General features: G+C 43.1%; 1 protein-coding gene across 2 annotated transcripts in view; it reads left to right on the plus strand.

The window, feature by feature from the left end:
- The window catches only part of LOC105920858 (cell migration inducing hyaluronidase 1), a 470,202-nt gene that overhangs the window by 448,632 nt on the left and 3,344 nt on the right, over positions 1 to 18,226 (plus strand). For both annotated transcript variants that reach the window (XM_036128814.1, XM_036128815.1), the window contains 5 exons: positions 2,583 to 2,768; positions 5,510 to 5,714; positions 9,427 to 9,513; positions 9,957 to 10,114; positions 11,628 to 11,728. In XM_036128814.1, coding sequence (XP_035984707.1) covers positions 2,583 to 2,768; positions 5,510 to 5,714; positions 9,427 to 9,513; positions 9,957 to 10,114; positions 11,628 to 11,728 — 737 coding nt within the window. The remainder of the gene's footprint in view (positions 1 to 2,582; positions 2,769 to 5,509; positions 5,715 to 9,426; positions 9,514 to 9,956; positions 10,115 to 11,627; positions 11,729 to 18,226) is intronic.

The following is an 18,226-nucleotide window of genomic DNA, read 5'->3' on the forward strand; positions in this document are numbered from 1 at the left end:
CTGTATCACATCCTGAAGATGTTACAGTCAGGCCAACTGTTAGAATAATTCTGTCTAAATGGTGTCTGGGAAACATTTGCAAAGTGCCTGAAAAACAACTGCACATCCCAAGGAGTGCCAGGAGATACAGACTGACCCATGATTGGTCAAAATGTTTCACATATGCAACAATTGTTTAGAATCCTATATGTACACCCTGTCTAGCATTCCAATCTTTTAGAGCTCTTGATGTAAATCCGTATTTCTGTAGTGTATGATTGAGAGCGCCATAAACATCTCTACTGCCAGATCGACAAAGTTAGGAGTTTTGCCAATCGTCTTTTGGATTTAATTTCAACATTTAGTCTTCTTGCGTACACATCTGCCATCAGTTATACAGAATATGTTTAGATTTAAGCAATGTGTAGCTGTCCTCATAGTATTTTCTATCAATTTGCTGGCAATGTCGCCCTACCATCCTTTTGAAATGAGTAAATAACGTTTTTGAAAGGCTGAATAAAATTTGCCCACTTAGGCCATATTACTGTTATGCCCGCAGAACAAAGGAAGCAGCTAAATAGTGTCAGGATGCAGCTTGTAGGCTGCATGCTGAGCCACTCTCCCTCTCTCTCTTTCCTGCGCAGCCTGATGGGTTCCACCTGTCAGGCTCCAATCAACCTCCAACTGCTCCCACCTGGTTCCACCCTTATTTATACTCACCTCAGTCTGTTCTTGCTCGCCGGTCCGTAGTGTTCACTCCCGCTCCGTCTCTGCCAGAATCCTTGTCAGCTCAGTTTTTTGTTACAGTCAGCCTGAAGACGTTGCTTAAACTTGATTTTTGTTCAAGTCATTTCCCTAAGACTCTGCTCAGCTCTGCTCCATCGGACGTTCTCAAGTTCTGCAGCTGTTTCCAAGGTCTCAAGTTCTGCAGCTGCTCGACGGTCAAGTTCTGCAGCTGTTTCCACGGTCTCAAGTTCTGCAGCTGCTCGACGGTCAAGTTCTGCAGCTGTTTCCACGGTCTCAGGTTCTGCAGCTGCTCGACGGTCAAGTCCGCAACTGCACCACGTTCTCAAGTTCTGCAGCTGTTTCCGCGTTCTCAAGTTCCTGAGCTGTTCCACATTCTCAAGTGCCCGCTGCTGTTCCACGTTCTCAAGTTCTGCAGCTGGTTCCACGTTCTCAAGTTCTGCAGCTGTTTCCACATTCTCAAGTTCCTGAGCTATTCCATCTTCTCAAGTTCCCGCTGCTGTTCCACGTTCTCAAGTTCTGCAGCTGTTTCCACGTTCTCAAGTTCCTGAGCTGTTCCACGTTCTCAAGTTCTGCAGCTGTTTCCATGGTTTCAAGTCCTCCGCTCCAGAGTTTCCTCCCGATCAGTCATCCATTACTCCTCCTGTCAGCCAGCTTCTGCACCCTTCATCTCCGTCCATAAGACTCTGGTTCCTCTCGTCATCTATCTTCCATCCTGTTCAATAAACTCACTTCTAAGAACTAGCTCTGTGTGTGCGTGCTGTGTCCGGGTTCATCCAAAGACAAATCTTGACAAATAGAAGCCGTCTCCCAAAATGAACCAGGCTAAAAGATCCCAAAAAGCAACACAGCACGCCTCAATATAATTCAGGAAAATTAACTCCAAGAGTTTAATAACTTGTGCTGGAGGTCACAAGAGACCGCTGGAACAAGATCTAATGTACTGCAGTGTCATGGTTTTACCAACTGATTTAACCCACATGCAGAACACTCTCAGGAGATCAAAAAAGGTTTTAATGGGTTTATTGAAGAGGAGATGCTAGTTGTCACAAATCAGTGAATGGGCATTTAGGCCGGGGCAGCAGAGACTTGGGGTGGAGGTGGAGATCCACCAGGGAGGAATGAGCAGGTTGGTTCCAGGAAGCTGGTGAGTTACAACTGGATCTTGAGCAGGTAAGCACGGTGGAGGGTGAGCAAGGCATGACCGCAGGAGGACTGAGAAGCCAGGAGGCTGCCAGCTGGGACTGAAGAACCAGGGAGTCTTCTGAAAGGCTTGCAAGTGGGTTCGGGCTCTGGGAGACTGAGCCGGGACCTGGTCAGGAGTGAGCAGGCGAGGATCTGGAGAGCAGAGCACCAGGATATCAGAGTCAAAACTTAGATACATTAAACAGGCGTTTCAGAGGTTAGCATTACCACTGTGAGGCAACACTCTGGGGAAAAAGTGCTGGCAGCCGGCTCCTCTTATTCTTCTGGTGATGAGTCCTCTGTAGAACACCTGTGCTTCACCTAGCCACCATGCTTACAGGACTCCATCTAGTGGCGGGAGGAAAGGACTACAATAGAGGGGTGGGAATATCTCCCAAATCCTGACCTGCAGACCTCTTCTGCCACATTTAAGGTTAGTGTTAATGATAAAACGATATCAAAGCTGACCAAAAAGAACACAAAGCCCCCTCTTATATCTTCGAGAAAAAAATGTGGCAATCCCTAATTCATTATAGTTGAAATGCAACAGACTTAGGAAATAATACTCTGCAAGGTTATTGATGCTTCTGTAAAGAATCTGATCATGTAACTGCAGATTTGCTTTGCTGTTAAGTTATTGACTTCATTGTGTTCTTTTTATTTATTGATTGCAGAAATGACTGGATCAATCTGGGCCTCTGCTACCCTGAAGGCTCCACCTTCACCATCATTGCTGACACTCACAACCGCCTCACTAAAAAGACCCACAAGACTGGCATCTTTATGAGGACAACTCAGATAGGAAAGATCAGTCACTCACACTTGACCAGGGGATATTACTACTGGGAAGAAGCCACTGGGTCAGGAACACACTCAGATTTGCTTATCATAAATGTTCTCAGACTGTGGTGGAACTTGTGCTTGTTTTAAACATTTCAAACATTTATGGCTTGTTAAGAAACTTTATTTCAGCAACCTCTAACTCATGTGATGTCACACTTCTCTCAGTGGTTACTCTGTGGCTGCGTCCAAATTCAGGGGCTGCATCCTTCAAAGGCTGCATTTACGGGCCAATTACGTCAAAGTGAGATGATGAAGGCTGTACAACTTCAAATTCTCCTACAAATGACTACGGCAAATGTGTTCTCCTTTCCCCAGATTTGAAGGATTGGTCCGGTGTATCCTTCGTGGCGCATCTTATTTCATTATTTATTGTGGATCGAGGTGGATTTTTTTAAGCAGCAGCAAAAATAAAGCAGCAAATAAATTTGATACATTATACTTTCTGTGCCACGAAAGAAACATTTACAATGTTTTCGATGACAATGTGGCTGTCTAAAAAAGGCATAGCAAAAACAAACGAAAAAAACTAAATGGAGCAACAGCTCAGGCTCAAATTTTACAGCTTCAAGCTCTGTGCTTCACGCTATTACGGTGGCTAGATGACAGCAGCTACGCAGAGAAACAGACAGGAACAGCAAGTGAATGCAAGACCGTCCAATTTCACAGCCGCTCACTTTCAACCAACGCAAGTTCCACAGTCCCCAATGGATGGGACCCCTGAATTTGGCCTCAGTTTGTATTTATCAGTGCAGCCTCTCCTCCTGCTTCACAGAGTCACACAGTGACACATCTGGTGTGAAGGAGAAATAACAAAACCAGAAGCATGGTGGCATTCACATCTGGTCTTTATAAGCTTGTGAACACAAAAGGAATCAAATCTAAGGCTAATTTTTAGCCTTGATGAGATATTATTGCAGGCTGATCAGTAAAAGACCTAGGGCTACCTTTGTAGATCATTGATTTACACAGAATAGGAATATTCATTAAGGAATATGAAGATTTATAATGACTATTGAAAATAGCTACAGTATATCTATCTATCTATCTGGCAGGCTAGGTTGGTGGTCCCCCTATTTAAAAAGGGGGACCGGAGGGTGTGTTTCAACTACAGAGTAATCACTCTCTTAAGCTTTCCTGGTAAGGTCTATTCTGGGGTTCTGGAAAGGAGGGTCCGTTGGATAGTTGAATCTCGGATTCAGGAAGAGCAGGGTGGTTTTCGTCCTGGCTGTGGAACACTGGATCAGCTCTACACCCTCAGCAGAATCCTGGAGGGGGCATGGGAGTTTGCCCAAACAGTCTACATGTGCTTTGTGGATCTGGAGAAGGCATTCGACCGTGTCCCCCGGGGGATCCTGTGGGGGGTACTCCAGGAGTATGGAGTACCGGGCCCTTTAATAAGGGCTGTCAGGTCTCTGTATGACCGGTGTCAGAGTCTGGTCCGCATTGACGGCAGTAAGTCAGACTCGTTTCCAGTGAGAGTTGAACTCCGCCAAGGTTGCCCTCTGTCACCAATTCTGTTCATAACTTTTATGGACAGAATTTCTAGGCGCAGCCAAGGTGTTGAGGGGATCCGTTTTGGTGGCTGTAGGATTGTGTCTCTGCTTTTTGCGGATGACGTGGTCCTATTGGCTTCATCGGGGTGGGATCTACAACTCTCATTAGAGCGGTTCGCAGCCGAGTGCGAAGCAGCCGGGGTGAGAATCAGTGCCTCCAAATCTGAGACCATGGTCTTGAGCCGGAAAAGGGTAGAGTGCCTTCTCTGGGTTGGGGAGGATGTGCTGCCCCTAGTGGAGGAGTTCAAGTATCTTGGGGTCTTGTGCACGAATGAGGGGAAGTTGGAGTGGGAGATCGACAGGTGGATTGGTGCGGCATCTGCTGTGAAGCGGGCGCTGTACCGATCCATTGTGGTGAAGAGAGAGCTGAGCCATAAGGCGAAGCTCTCGATTTACCGGTCGATCTACGTTGCTACCCTCATCTATGGTCACGAGCTTTGGGTCATGACTGAAAGAACGAGATCCTGGATAAAAGTGGCCGAAATGAGTTTTCTCCGTAGTGTGTCTGGGCTCTCCCTTAGAGATAGGGAGAGTAGCTCAGTCATCCGGGGAGGACTCAGAGTAGAGCCGCTGCTCCTCCATGACGAGAGGAGCCAGTTGAGGTGACTCAGGCATCTGGTTAGGATACCTCCTGGACTCCTCCCTGGTGAGGTGTTCCGGGCACGTCCCACCGGGAGGAGGCCCAGAGGGAGACCCAGGACACGCTTGAGGGACTATGTCTCTCTGCTGGCCTGGGAACGCCTTGGGATTCCCCCGTATGAGCTGGCCCAAGTGGCTGGGAGAGAGACGTCTGGGCCTCCCTACTGAAGCTGCTACCACCCCGACCCGACCCTGGATAAGCAGAAGAAAACGAACAGACGGAAAGATAATTGCGCATTCACCAACTACAGTTTCCTTTTCCTTTCATATCTGTATATTAATATCTGCATAATATGGAATGCAAAAATATTAAAGAGATCCTGCAGGGTGCAGGTCATCTATTAGATTAACAGTTAAAAAGCTAAAGGCATAATAAAACTGAAAAAGACACAACATTGACGCCTACATGTAATGCAGGTTTACCTTACAAATGGCTACAGTCAATGCCTTAAGCTTGAGTCTGTAATAGGCAGAGACCCAACCCTAGAATGAACATTACATATAAGAGCCTATATTTTGTTATTTCCAAATTCATGTTGACTGTTTGTTTCTTGTGTGTATTACAGCTTACTTTTCCTGAAGATAAAAGCCCATAATGAGAGAGAACAATTTGCCTTTTGCTCTGTAAAAGGTTGTGAAAGGGTAAAGATCATAGCTACCATCCCAGAGGGAAGTCCACCCAGCAACTGCTTGGCCAAGGCCTACCCAAAACATGCAGAGATACCTGTTGCCGACACAGCTATGCCAAGAAAGATACCAAATAGCAGGCTGGTAAGAAGGCTGTTCAAAACTTTCCAACTTCAGTTGACATCATTGGAGACATTTGCTAACTTAGAAACTATTTCTAAAACAGTGGTTCTCAACCCCTTCAGATATCCATCTATCCATTTTCTAACATGTCTATCCCTTGTGGGGTTGTGAGGGGTGCTGGTGCCTATCTCCAGCTGTCAATGGGCGAGAGGTGGGGTACACCCTGGACAGGTCGCCAGTCTATCACAGGACAACACAGAGATAAACAGGACAAACAACTATTCACGCACACACTCACACCTAAGGAGAATTTAGAGAGGCCAATTAACCTAACAGTCATGTTTTTGGACTGTGGGAGGAAGCCGTAGCGCGCGCACACACACACACACACACACACACACACACACACACACACACACACACACACACACACACACACACACACATCCATCCATCCATCCATTTTCCAAACTGCTTAATCCCTCATGGGGTCACAGGGGTTGCTGGTGCCTATGTCCAGCGTTCACTGGGCGAGAGGTGGGGTACACCCTGGACAGGTCGCCAGTCTATCACAGGACAACACAGAGATAAACAGGACAAACAACTATTCACGCACACACTCACACCTAAGGAGAATTTAGAGAGGCCAATTAACCTAACAGTCATGTTTTTGGACTGTGGGAGGAAGCTGTAGCACACACACACACACACACACACACACACATATATATATATTTATTTATCTTTTCCACAGGCTATGCTGCTTCAAATAGAAATGGCAGAGGAGGCAATTAATTTTATTGGTTTATAAAAGCACAATTTTTATTGTGCTTTTATTGTGCTTTTTGCACACTCAACATGTGAAGCACGTATAGAAGATTCTTCAATTATCAATATTGATACTCTTATCTTTTTCTCTTCAACAAAGATAAAATTTTAACCATTTCTTCAGTCTAAATATTTTAGCCTAAATATATTTAGGCTGAAATATTAAACTTTTCTTCAGTCCCTCCATTATGTTTAGTAATTTCTGCCAAAAGCTGTAGCATTTTGATTTAATACAACCGAATGCAGTATTTGCAAGCAATATGTGTGTGATGTTTAAATGCTGAATACCTGTCTCACTGCGTGCTCGGATTGGTTCCGAGCACGTTACGCCATAGATCAGTGGCTACTGATGTCACCACGCTCTTGTGCATGGCATTGCATGCACAAGAGCGATTTTCCATGTTCAGCATGGGTAATTGCCCACTCTTCTACTCCCTCAGTGTCACAGTGATGCAATTAAGTACCGAAACATGGTACCGATTGATTTTACGTGAATCGGGACCCGGTAGTACCAACGGGATGCAGTCGGTGCCTATGAAAGTACCGAATTCGGTACCGATCCCTAGTTCCAACTCCTCACAGAAAGCCACACAACTTTCTTCATTTTTCAGCTTCCACGACTTTGTCCTTTGCTGTGCCTTTTGGCTCTTCTCCTGACCATTAGTGTTATTCTACACACCACCATCCTGTGTTGTCAATAAGCCTGTTGCAATAAGCAATAAAACAATGAATCGCATGATAAAAATGAATCACAAGATAAATTTAAAGGGCGCAATAATATCCGTTTGCAAGCTTTTTTTCTTTACGTCTTCCTCTGTTTCTATCAAAGAGACTGGATGACAGAATGTTTCACTCAGGTGCAACATTCTGTCGCTCCCCTTCTTGTTTTCTTGCTGTAGGGAGAAGTTAACTCTTGTGTCAGGAACTTGCCAGCTGCATGTTCTCGTTACTAAGCCCAGAGAGAAGTAGCAAGACAGTCAAACAGTAGTCGATATTTGAAAAAGACATGGAATTGGTTTCAAAACCAAACACGACAGCAGCAGTGTGGGAGCATTTTGGATTTAAACCAAAGAATTGCAATGAACTACTAAACCTGGATGAGATAGTATGTTGCATTTGTTCGGAAGCAGTAGCAACAAAATGCTGCAATACAACAAACTTGCAACTGCACCTAAAACACAATCATCCAATGCAGACAAGTGGACAGGTGTCTTTATGCAGCTAACTACCTAAACAGGTGCTTCTAATTTAGAATAAGAAGTGGAGTGGAGGTGGACTTTTTAGAGGCGGACTAACAAGTCTTTGAGGGCTAGAATTGTTGCTGATTGGCAGGTGTCCAACACACAAATAAATTATTAAAAAATCATTCATTGTGATTTTAGGATTGTTTTTAGATTATATCTCTCACAGTGAACATGCACCGGGTCTGAGATTTTCAGACCAATCTAAGTGGGAGAACCAGGTCCCTGACCAATTCGGTATGAGGATCATGTCATTGACTCACATTGTAAATTTGGCAAAGGTTTTATGCTCTTCCACACACACTAACACTCTGTGCCCCCGTTTGAGGCAGCAAATCCCAACTACCCTGGTTTGAACATGCGGCATCTTTGCTGTCACTGGCCTTTCTCCTTTTGTACCCTCTGCAGGCTACCAACAGGCCATGCTGCCATCTTCCTTTTCAAAACAGTTCTTCACTTGGTGTATGACCAACTTAACCATTATCTTTGCATCTGGAACCATACCAAAGCCACTCTTCAAAAAACTGCTGAACAAAATTAAAGAATTGGTGATCACAGACTTATGCCACCACCATTGATCTGCTTAAAATGTCTGGCTCTTTTCCAAGGACTTTCCAATAAAATGACACCCAAAAAACACAGGCAGGTGGAGGGGCATCAGTTGTGCCAGGATCTGGCTGCCTCACTCCCTTAGTTGTGGCAGGCAGTTGATTTACCAAAAAGGCAGAGAGAGTTACCACTGTGACCTACCAATGACAATTCTGGATCTGTCTTGCTGAGACGTTGTAAACTAATTTTTCATTAAACTTGCTGTTTGTATCTCCAACTCTTGAGGGCAGTCAAGAGTTGCTGAGCATTCTAGTTGGCTTATCCACAGTTCCTTCTGTGCCTTTGAATCAGAGCTTCCTGAGATTTGTCCTTCTTCCTTGGGTAACCATGCTGACGACTACTTACTTCGGACTCCTCTAACCTCTTTGTTGTCTATACACATGCCTTCTTCAGTCCTTCTTATCGACACTCAATTTTCGCCTTGAAAAAAGGAATCTAACTGTCTGCCCTCCACCAACTAATACACCACTCTAGAAACAGAAACATATGGGACCAAATACGAGCAAAACTCCACTCTAATCTGTGACCCTCTACTCAAGTCAGATGTGCAGTGTCCCTACATTCAACCTACACTCTCTAGCATCAAGAACTAAATAATAACTCATCTACCTACAGCAATTCTAAGTTCCAGTCATTCCATTGCAATCTCTTAAACAGTTCTCCGTTTTTTTTAAGATTTCCTGTGAATCCATTCACTCAACCAAAAAGGAAAATCCAAAATTGTAATCAATGAATCTGTTAAATATGGTCTTGTGCCTGTTACACATCTTCTCCAGAGTCAAACAAAAATTGAACATGACAGTTTGGACAGTGCTTTATAAATAAGGTATTTGTTTACCAAAAGGAGACTAAATCAACATTTTAGTGAAGACTGTGTTAGCTGTACTGAACACGACATTCAAGATTGCCATGAGAGAATGTAGCTTAACCTTAACTGTTTACAGAAAAGAGTTAACCTCAATCATGAATTTTAGCAACATGTCTGAAGAGCCATTTTAAAATTTCTAATAATTAGAGTCATTGGTAATCCTGTTCCTTTCCTTTTTCCTTTTCAGCACACACCAGATCACTTCTTGGAGATCAAACTGGAATCGTACAATACTCGCTTTTTCCACAATAAGGAAAACTTTGCTATTACTGAGGTATTTGTCTCTAAAAGATCTTGTGTAGGTAGACGACATGAGTGGATATCTACATAAAGTTTGTTTTTATCTACACAACTTCCAGGCAATGTTCTTTACAGAATGGATCTGAGTCAAAGAGCACTTGTTCTAAATATATCTTTAAAATTCAGAAAGAATGTGATATGAAGAAGAAATCCTAAATGGTCAAATAACAACTCAACATCAAATCTTCAAATATGTGAAGGTCAGGTTAAATGCACTGCTGTTACTGAGCTGAGAATTAAATCAAATGACAAACAGCCAATAAAACATGCAAATAACATGACAGTGGTGATGTTGGTTATTTCTAACATTGTGTTGTAACTAATTATATTAACATTAATTCTGCAAAAATGAATAAATAACTTAAACGGATAATAGAAGTTCTTTTGGTAACTGTTGGTTGTTCACTGTTTCAATAGGTGAATGGCAGGAAGTGGTATCAACAAGAAGATGGGGTGCAGCTGACAGTAATTGATGGGCATGATGGGAATGTGGTGGAGAGCAGAAGCTTCAGGAACTCTATTTTACAGGGTGTCCCTGCCCAATTAGAAAATTACATTAATGGACTAAAAGACTGGTAAGAAGCTTCACCTTTTCTTTTTGAATTCATTTAAAAGTGTTATTATTACTCATTGATATAATTAATTTACTTGATTCTTAAGACGCTACCAAAATATTGAAGTAATTATATGATAGGTTCCCCACAACAGTACAACCTTACTGTCCTTATAGATTATCGAAAAATTATTAACAAATAATACGGTCTCAATACATGTTATTTGCCACAAAAGCTGAAGTTAAAGGAGCAATAAGTAAGAATATGTATGTAAAATTAACCAAAATCATTCTAAATTATGGACGTATTGTTTGCTAATTGCAAAGAGGCATACAGTTCATCACCCCTCCCTCCCCTGGGCTCCTCCGATCACAACATAGTCCATCTCCAACCTGATTCCAAACCACTAGTGCACAGAGAGTCAGTGGTAACACGAACAGTGAGGAGCTGGTCAGAGGAGCCAGAAGAAGCCCTGAGAGACTGTTTTAGCTCCACTATGTAGGATGAGCTGTGTGATCCTCACGAGGAACACGTCAAACGACAGAATGCATCACAGATTATGTTTACTTCTGAGGGGACTACACTGTTCCTCTTATGAAGGTGAGGGGCTTCTCCATTAGCAAGCCCTAGATAAACCCAGAGATAAAATCTTTGCTGAGGGAGAAAAAGGGGCTTTCAGGTGAGGAGATAAAGAAGAGCTGGGAGATGTGCAGAAGAGACTGAGGAGAAAGATTAGAGAAGGAAAGAACAGCTACAGGTAGAAAATGGAGTCACAGCTGCAGGACAACATCTGTTATGTCTGGAAAAGCCTAAAAAACATCTCAGGTCACGAACAGAACCCCTAGGCTGTGGGTGACTGTAGATGGGTGAATGAGTTGAGGCAGCACTACCTGATTCTCCCCAACTCAGGCTAATATGCTGCAGACACCTTCCAACACCTTCCCGTTCTTCCACCCAGAACTGCACATCTTTCTCCTCTCAGCCGTCATCCACCCCCTCCAGTTCGGATGACCCGCTAATGAGCGCCCTCCAACACCCTGTACTTCTCAACGCCCAAAGTGAGGAACATTCTACGGAAGACCAAAGTGAGGAAGGCTGCAGGTCCTTATGGCATCAGCTCCAGGCTTCGGAGGTGCTGCACAGATGAGCTGTGTGGCATCATGGAGCACATCTTTAACATCAGCCTGAAGCAGAGGATAGTACCACAGCTGTGGAAAACCTCCTGTGTGGTCCCAGTGCCCAAGACCGCACACCCCAAAGACCTCAACAGCTACAGGCTGGTAGCACTAGCATCACACTTGATGAAGACCCTTGAGAGGCTGATCCTCAGCCATCTTTGCTCCCTGGTGAGGTCTGCACTGGATCTCCTGCAGTTTGCCTACCAGTCTGGGATCAGGGTGGATGATTCTGTTTTGTATTTTGTTCCGATTTGAAATACTAGGTGTCACTATTACTTATTGCTCCTTTAAGGCTGTTATGTTTTTGTAAGTAGTGGTGGGATCAATAAATATTATTTTGGTTTGTTTTGTACTAGCTCCATTGTGCTCATGACATCTAAAGGCCGTCTGGTTACTAAAGGATCCTGGACCAAAGTCCTGGAGGAACTCGGTGCAAAAAAAATCACCAATTTAAAAGGTATTGAATAATTCTACTTGAATATGATCCTGTCAAGGATTTTCCAGAAGTGTTTGCACCTCTATTCACTTGTTTGTATTTTATCATGTTACAACCAGAAACTGCATTGCATTTTAAATGGGTTTTGTGTAGTGGAGCAACACTAATAATTTTTAAATACATGGAAAGAGAGTCATGATTTTCAAAAAATATTTACAAATAAAATTTGAAAAGTGTGGTGCGCATTCATATTCAGTTTCCCTGAGACATTTTTGTGTAGGCCACCATTGTTTACAGTTGCAGCTAGAAAGGGGGATGTTTTGTCCCAGAATTGATAACCATCCTGTAACGATCAGAGGCAGGGGACCTAGAATTCAGCCAGACCAGCAGAGGTTCAGAACAGTTTTTTTTTATTAACAAAAATCAAAGACTGGGGCAAAAACCAAAAAGACCTCGCAACCAAAAGACAGCACAAAAATAAACAGATCAGCTGGGCAGGCAAGGCAGAAACAGGATGGCTCAGATATTTGGAGAAAATCCATAAGCAAAAACTAAGAACAGTGTAGTGCTGGAGAAGACTCACCCGTCAACTCAACAAGACGACCTGGCACTGATGTCTGGTCTCAACAGTTTATATGGAGGTGGAAACAGGTGAAACCAGTGACAGGAAATTGCAGGAGGGGAAGAGTTAAGCAGGTGTGCGGAGTAATTAATCAGACCAGTCATCAGTGCCGAGGCCCAAAACAAGAACTCAGGAACCAATCCTAAACAGGAACAGAAGTAAACTTAAAGCAGAGAAAACTAAACAGAGGCAGAAGACAAACTATTACAGCACATGATGAGAACCGGAACTAACACAGAGACAGGATAACTAAAACAGTACACAAGCTAAACAAGAATCCAGGCAAGACAGAACCTGAGGCAGGAGAGAGGACTAATAGATCAAATAATAAACCTAAACCAAGACAGAACCCAGAATATTACACATCCAACATCTTCTCATTAAATCTGACCAGCTTCCCTTTCTCTACTGAAGACAGGAAAAAATGGAAAAAAGCTCTCTGGAGCATGGATACCTTTGCAAAGAAATGTATTCATACGATTTACTGAGGCCATGCTGCCAAAGACACCGCCTTACACGGTGCCTGCAGGGCGCTGCTATTACTCTGTGGAAAGATAGAAGCCACACTAGGAAGGGAGAGGGAAAAACACATATATCACACTTTATCCCATTACCAGGATACAGTTTAAGATATCAAAAACCTCAGCACGAAAAGCACAAATAAGACGAGACACATATAAGCAGAAGGTTAACATTGGAGACTTGTCAAGTGTAAGTTCATGAGATAAATGTGCGTCAGTAGTGTGTGCATGTTGTGTGGATTTATGTATGTCCATAAACGCCGTCCAGCAGGCAAGTGTCCTTGATGTTGGAAAGTTTTTATCACTTGCGCCACAGCTTAACGCATCCACATATGTCCGCGGAAGGAGGGAGTGGTGGGAGTAGTTCTGGGCCATCTCGCCATAACATCCAGGGGAGTTTAAGATAGATCGTGGGAAAGCCTAATCAAAATACACAATTTGTTATGAGAACAAGCTGAACCAAGTTTTCCGCCAGCTTTAAGAGTCCTTTCATCGCTGGCTCCACGGACCCAATATTCCAAATTTGTTGGGCTTTTTCGCATTTCATGTCCAGATTTTATACTCTCTCGCCTCTGAGTTCAACCACCGTAGCCAGCCTGCGTTCCAGCGCATCCAGCGTAGCTTGTTCAACTTACTGTTCTGCTCATTCACTGCCTTAGTGATCGTGACGTAAGCCGCCGGCAGCCTGATTAAGGCCATATTTGCCAGCAGTCTCTGAAGTTGCTGATACATTAGAAATCCAACGAATCCAAAAACAATAAATCCAAGTATTATGAATCCAAACATGTACTTCATGTACTTCAGCTTTCTGTTCTGTTGTATCTAAAGCTTGAACAGTGAAATGCATGATATATTACAAATAAGTAATAAGCAAATAATCTTGCCATCACAACCACATCCTAGACAAATGTTTGGATTTATATTGTCTCAGCTGTCCTTTTTCCGTTTTAAATAAGATAGATAGATAGATAGATAGATAGATAGATAGATAGATAGATAGATAGATAGATAGATAGATAGATAGATAGATAGATAGATAGATAGATAGATAGATGGTTTTTCTAACTCATTCTGAAAACATCAAATTATTTAGTTTTCTTGAATTTCTGGTAGGCTGGTTTGAATCTTGTGTCACCATCACAAGACTTGCGCTCTGCCAAGCGTTCCTTCACCTCCTAGATTTCAGCAACAAGACTTTAGACCCTATCTGTGGTGGCCTTACTCTGCTTCTCCAAAATACTTCTTTGATTTGTCCAAAGCTGCCCATTCAGCCCACTTTTCTGAAAGATCCTTTTCCTCTTGCAGAAGTTTGCATAGTTGGTGAAAAGCATCAACCATTTCACCATTCCTCATGATCAACTCCATTCTCTGTTCATATTCTCTCATATAGTGAGCCATCTCCTCCTTGACAAGCAGCCTCTCCTACCACGTTGCAGATAGCACGCTGCAACCCTTTAACCCTTTTATATGTGTCTTACTCCCGAGAAGTGGAATGCCAGAAACTGTTGTCATTGTCATTACTGTGAATGCAGTAGGCATTCACAGTTCTTGAGATCCTGTTTCTCTTTATTCTTTATTCTTCTTCTTAGTGTTTATTCTTCCTAATGCGTTTTTACTGTTTAAAGTTTGATTCGCTTCTCCTCCTACAATTTTTCTCCGATTTCAACCATTCAACTTTTAAACTATTCAGCTTCTTCTGGAATGGATGGCTATGTCTTTTTGTACTTTTAACTCTTCAACTTTTTAAAATATTCAGCTTTTTCTGCAAATTTTCAGCTTTTTTTCTCCCATAGGAAATGAATGTAATTCACTAAAATTCCGCTCATTTCAGCTGCTTTTTGACAGCTTACTGCTTCAGCCTACTTTCAGCTAGAAACGTCATTCAACTTTTAAAATGTAGTGATATCTTTCAGCTATTATGGTCTATTTCAGCTTTTTCATATCTTTTACCATTTTCATATAGTACCTCCTTAAAATAATTTTGCCTTTTCATGAAATTCAGCAAATAACATGCGTTGCTATGGTTGTCAAGGAGGCAGTTATAGAGTGCGCACTCTAGAAATTCAACAAATTCTTCTTCTCCGAACAACTTCTTCTCACTCGCTCAATTTTCAACCTATCCACATAAATTATACATCAAAACGTAGGAATTTTTGTCTGGAATCAGGAAATGTAACCCTCATTGGTGTAGCATTTATAGATTTTTCGCAAATCACCTCAGAGCGACACAAACCCGAAACCTCCCCCATTCATTTCCTATGGAGCGGTTTTGAAAAATGACGTCTGAAAATCCAAAACATCACACGTTTTCGCATCGTCGCTACTCCTAAACCGTTTGATGTACAGGCATGAGACTTTCACATATGAATGTCCCAACCCTTCTGGCACTCACAAAAAAGGATTTTTTTGGATAACTGTTACGGTTTTTCCGCAGGAACAATTTGTTCGGGAGTAGCGAATTTGCAAAATCCTGAAGACGCTTTGGACCTCCATCACCCCAAATGATCCACTTTTTTACATCGTCGCTGTGCCTACACCGATTTTTGTACAAACATAAAAATGAGCAACATAGTCCTCAAAAGCCTGCTGATACTCACAGTGAAAGAATTAATTTGATATCTCCTATACTTTTTCAGCTAGAGCGATTTGTTCGGGACTGTTTTTAGAGGATTTTGGAAATTCCTTAAAAAACCCCTTTAGATCATAATTTTTTACGCCTTTATTAAATTTTTCCAGCAAAAAACGATAGCTTTTCTTCTTCCCCTATCCGTTACGAACTAAACGCAGAAAAAATTACGTCTCTACCATTTAGGGATCAGGAGATATGAAGCGTTGTTCGGGGCAAAGTTCTCCATTATAATCCAATGGGACTTATTGTGAGCAAAGTCTCTGCACTTCGGTAGACTCGCCCGCTGCAGGTGTGTCAGTGAGTTTCCATGACGACGGAACTCTGAGGGCCAGAGGGAGAGGATCAATTGAGATAGAATGGCAACTTTCGACGCTCACCGCAGTTGCTGTGATTAATGTAGGAATCTGAAATTCGCACAGTCACTTCCTCTTGACATTTTAAAATTTTCACGTGACTTTCAGCTATGTGTCATTTTTCTCTCCCATTTTGGATTTTACATGCTTTCCTATTGGGTCTTTGCTTCCAACAGGACCTGGCATGATGCCCAGACACGACCCAATTGGCCAATACAGCACCACCCACCTGTGGGAAATGGCGCTACTGACCATTTTGGTCAAATGTTGAGTTCTGGGCCCAGATGTGGTGAGGCTGAGTTGCTAAAGGAGGCCAATCTGACCCATGAACTTTGGTCACGTTTGGCGACATTAAGTATTGGCACCCCTATTTGAGGCACTTCCCAGTACAGGATTTGGACCAAACTCAGAGTACAATCACCCGGTGATCCTGAGCACAACCATGTTAGCGGCTAATGGTTAGCATGTTGCTAATTGGAAGTAGCTCTAGGAAGCTCGGACAAACTTCTGCTTTACAGAGTCTGTACCTCCTTTATACAGAATGCTCCACAATAAGTTTGGGCCTCGGCACGTAAAGCATCTCCAAGTTAGGAGGTGTCAAACATCCAATGCTTTTCAATGGGGGCGAAACCCCTTATACTCCCTAGAAATGCAGGCCCACATATGGCTACAGTATATTCATGTTTGAAATTCTACTTATGCTTTGTTAAACGATTCAGTGTTTAGAATGAGTTAGGAAATGTTTGGTGCCTTTCCCTCAGTTTTTTCTTCTTCTAATCATTCAGCTATTGTTCTTTCATGTTCAAATTCTTCAACTCTTTCAAATTCTTCAACTTTTTCAACTTCTCCAACTTTTTCAACTTCTTCAATGCTTTTCAGCTATTTTTTCTCTTCTTCAAAGATCTTCTGCATCTTTTGCTTAATCATTCAGCTATCTGCATTCACAGTGCATTTTCGCAGGAAATGCAAATTTTCTAGTTATAGTCTGATATCACCAGAAAGCAGCCCTATCCAACCAAATGTTCTGAATGCGTTAAGCTAATTTAACTTAGACTTAGACAACTTTATTTGTCATTTTGTATGCACAGAGTGCGTACAGAATGAAATTTAATTTGCATACAGCTTGAAAATTACAGTGAATTGCAGTAGATTTCAGGATAAAATAAATTACAAGATAAAATTTACAGGATAGAATGTACAGGATAAAGTTTACAGGATAAAATGCAGCAGTGATTTAACATTACAACAATTGAAATGTAAACAATGCAGGAGAAAGAGACTGTGTGCGATCAAAGTGTACAGGTGAGTATTTCGTAAAAACCATTTGTAGTGCAGAAATGATTTGTGCAAGAGTGCATTTTAGAGACTGAGAGTTCGGCAGCATTTGTAATGCTGGATAAGGATGCAATGAAGTAAATCTGCAAATATGCGAATGTGGTACAGAGTCCAGTTTATAGGTTCAGCAGTTCGTCTGATGGCGACAGGGAAAAAGCTTTTGCAGAACATGGTGGACCTGCAACAGATACTGCGGAACCTCTTCCCAGAGGGCAGCAGGGAGAACAGTCCTAGGTGGGGGTGTGAGGAGTCCCTGATGATGTTACGGGCTCAGGCCACGCAGCGCTGAGATGAAATGTCTTTAATGGAGGGAAGAGGAGCCCCAATTATCTCTTCTGCTGTCCTCACCACTCTCCTCACATTCTTCCAGTCGGAGGCGCTGCATCCTCCACACCACACAGAGAGACAGCTGGTCAGAATGCTCTCTATGGTGCTTCTGTAGAAAGTCGTGAGGATGGGCGGGGGCAGGTGGGCTTTCCTCATCCTCCGCAAATTCAAGTGCCCTCTTCACCAGTGACGTGGTGTTCACAGATCAGGTGAGGTTGTCTGTGATGTGCACCCTGAGGAACTTGGTGCTGCTGACCACCTCCACAGCTGAGCTGTTGATGAGAGGTGGAGCGTGGTGAGGCCGGTTCTTCCTGAAGTCGACGATGATCTCCTTTGTCTACTCCACTTTCAGGATCAGGCTATTGTCTCTGCACCAGCCCACCAGCTGCTCCACCTCCTCTCTGTAGTCCTGGTCGTTGTCGTCTCTGATAAGGCCCACCACCGTTGTGTCATCTGCAAACTTCACGATGTGATTGGTGGTGAACCTTGGGATGCAGTCATGAGTCATCAGGGTGAACAGCAGGGGGCTCAGGACGCAGCCCTGAAGGGAGCCCGTGCTGAGTGTGATGACATCAGAGGTGTTCTGTCCGACCCGGACTGACTGAGGTCTGTTGGGGAGGAAGTGTAGCAGCCAGTTTCGAAGGGGTGTGCTGAAGCCAAGATGTTCCAGTTTTCCCACCAGGTGCTGTGGGATGATGGTGTTAAACGCTGAACTGAAGTCCAGGAACAGCA

The sequence above is a fragment of the Fundulus heteroclitus genome, unplaced genomic scaffold (assembly GCF_011125445.2).
Source record: "Fundulus heteroclitus isolate FHET01 unplaced genomic scaffold, MU-UCD_Fhet_4.1 scaffold_121, whole genome shotgun sequence".
NCBI classification, from domain to species: domain Eukaryota; kingdom Metazoa; phylum Chordata; class Actinopteri; order Cyprinodontiformes; family Fundulidae; genus Fundulus; species Fundulus heteroclitus.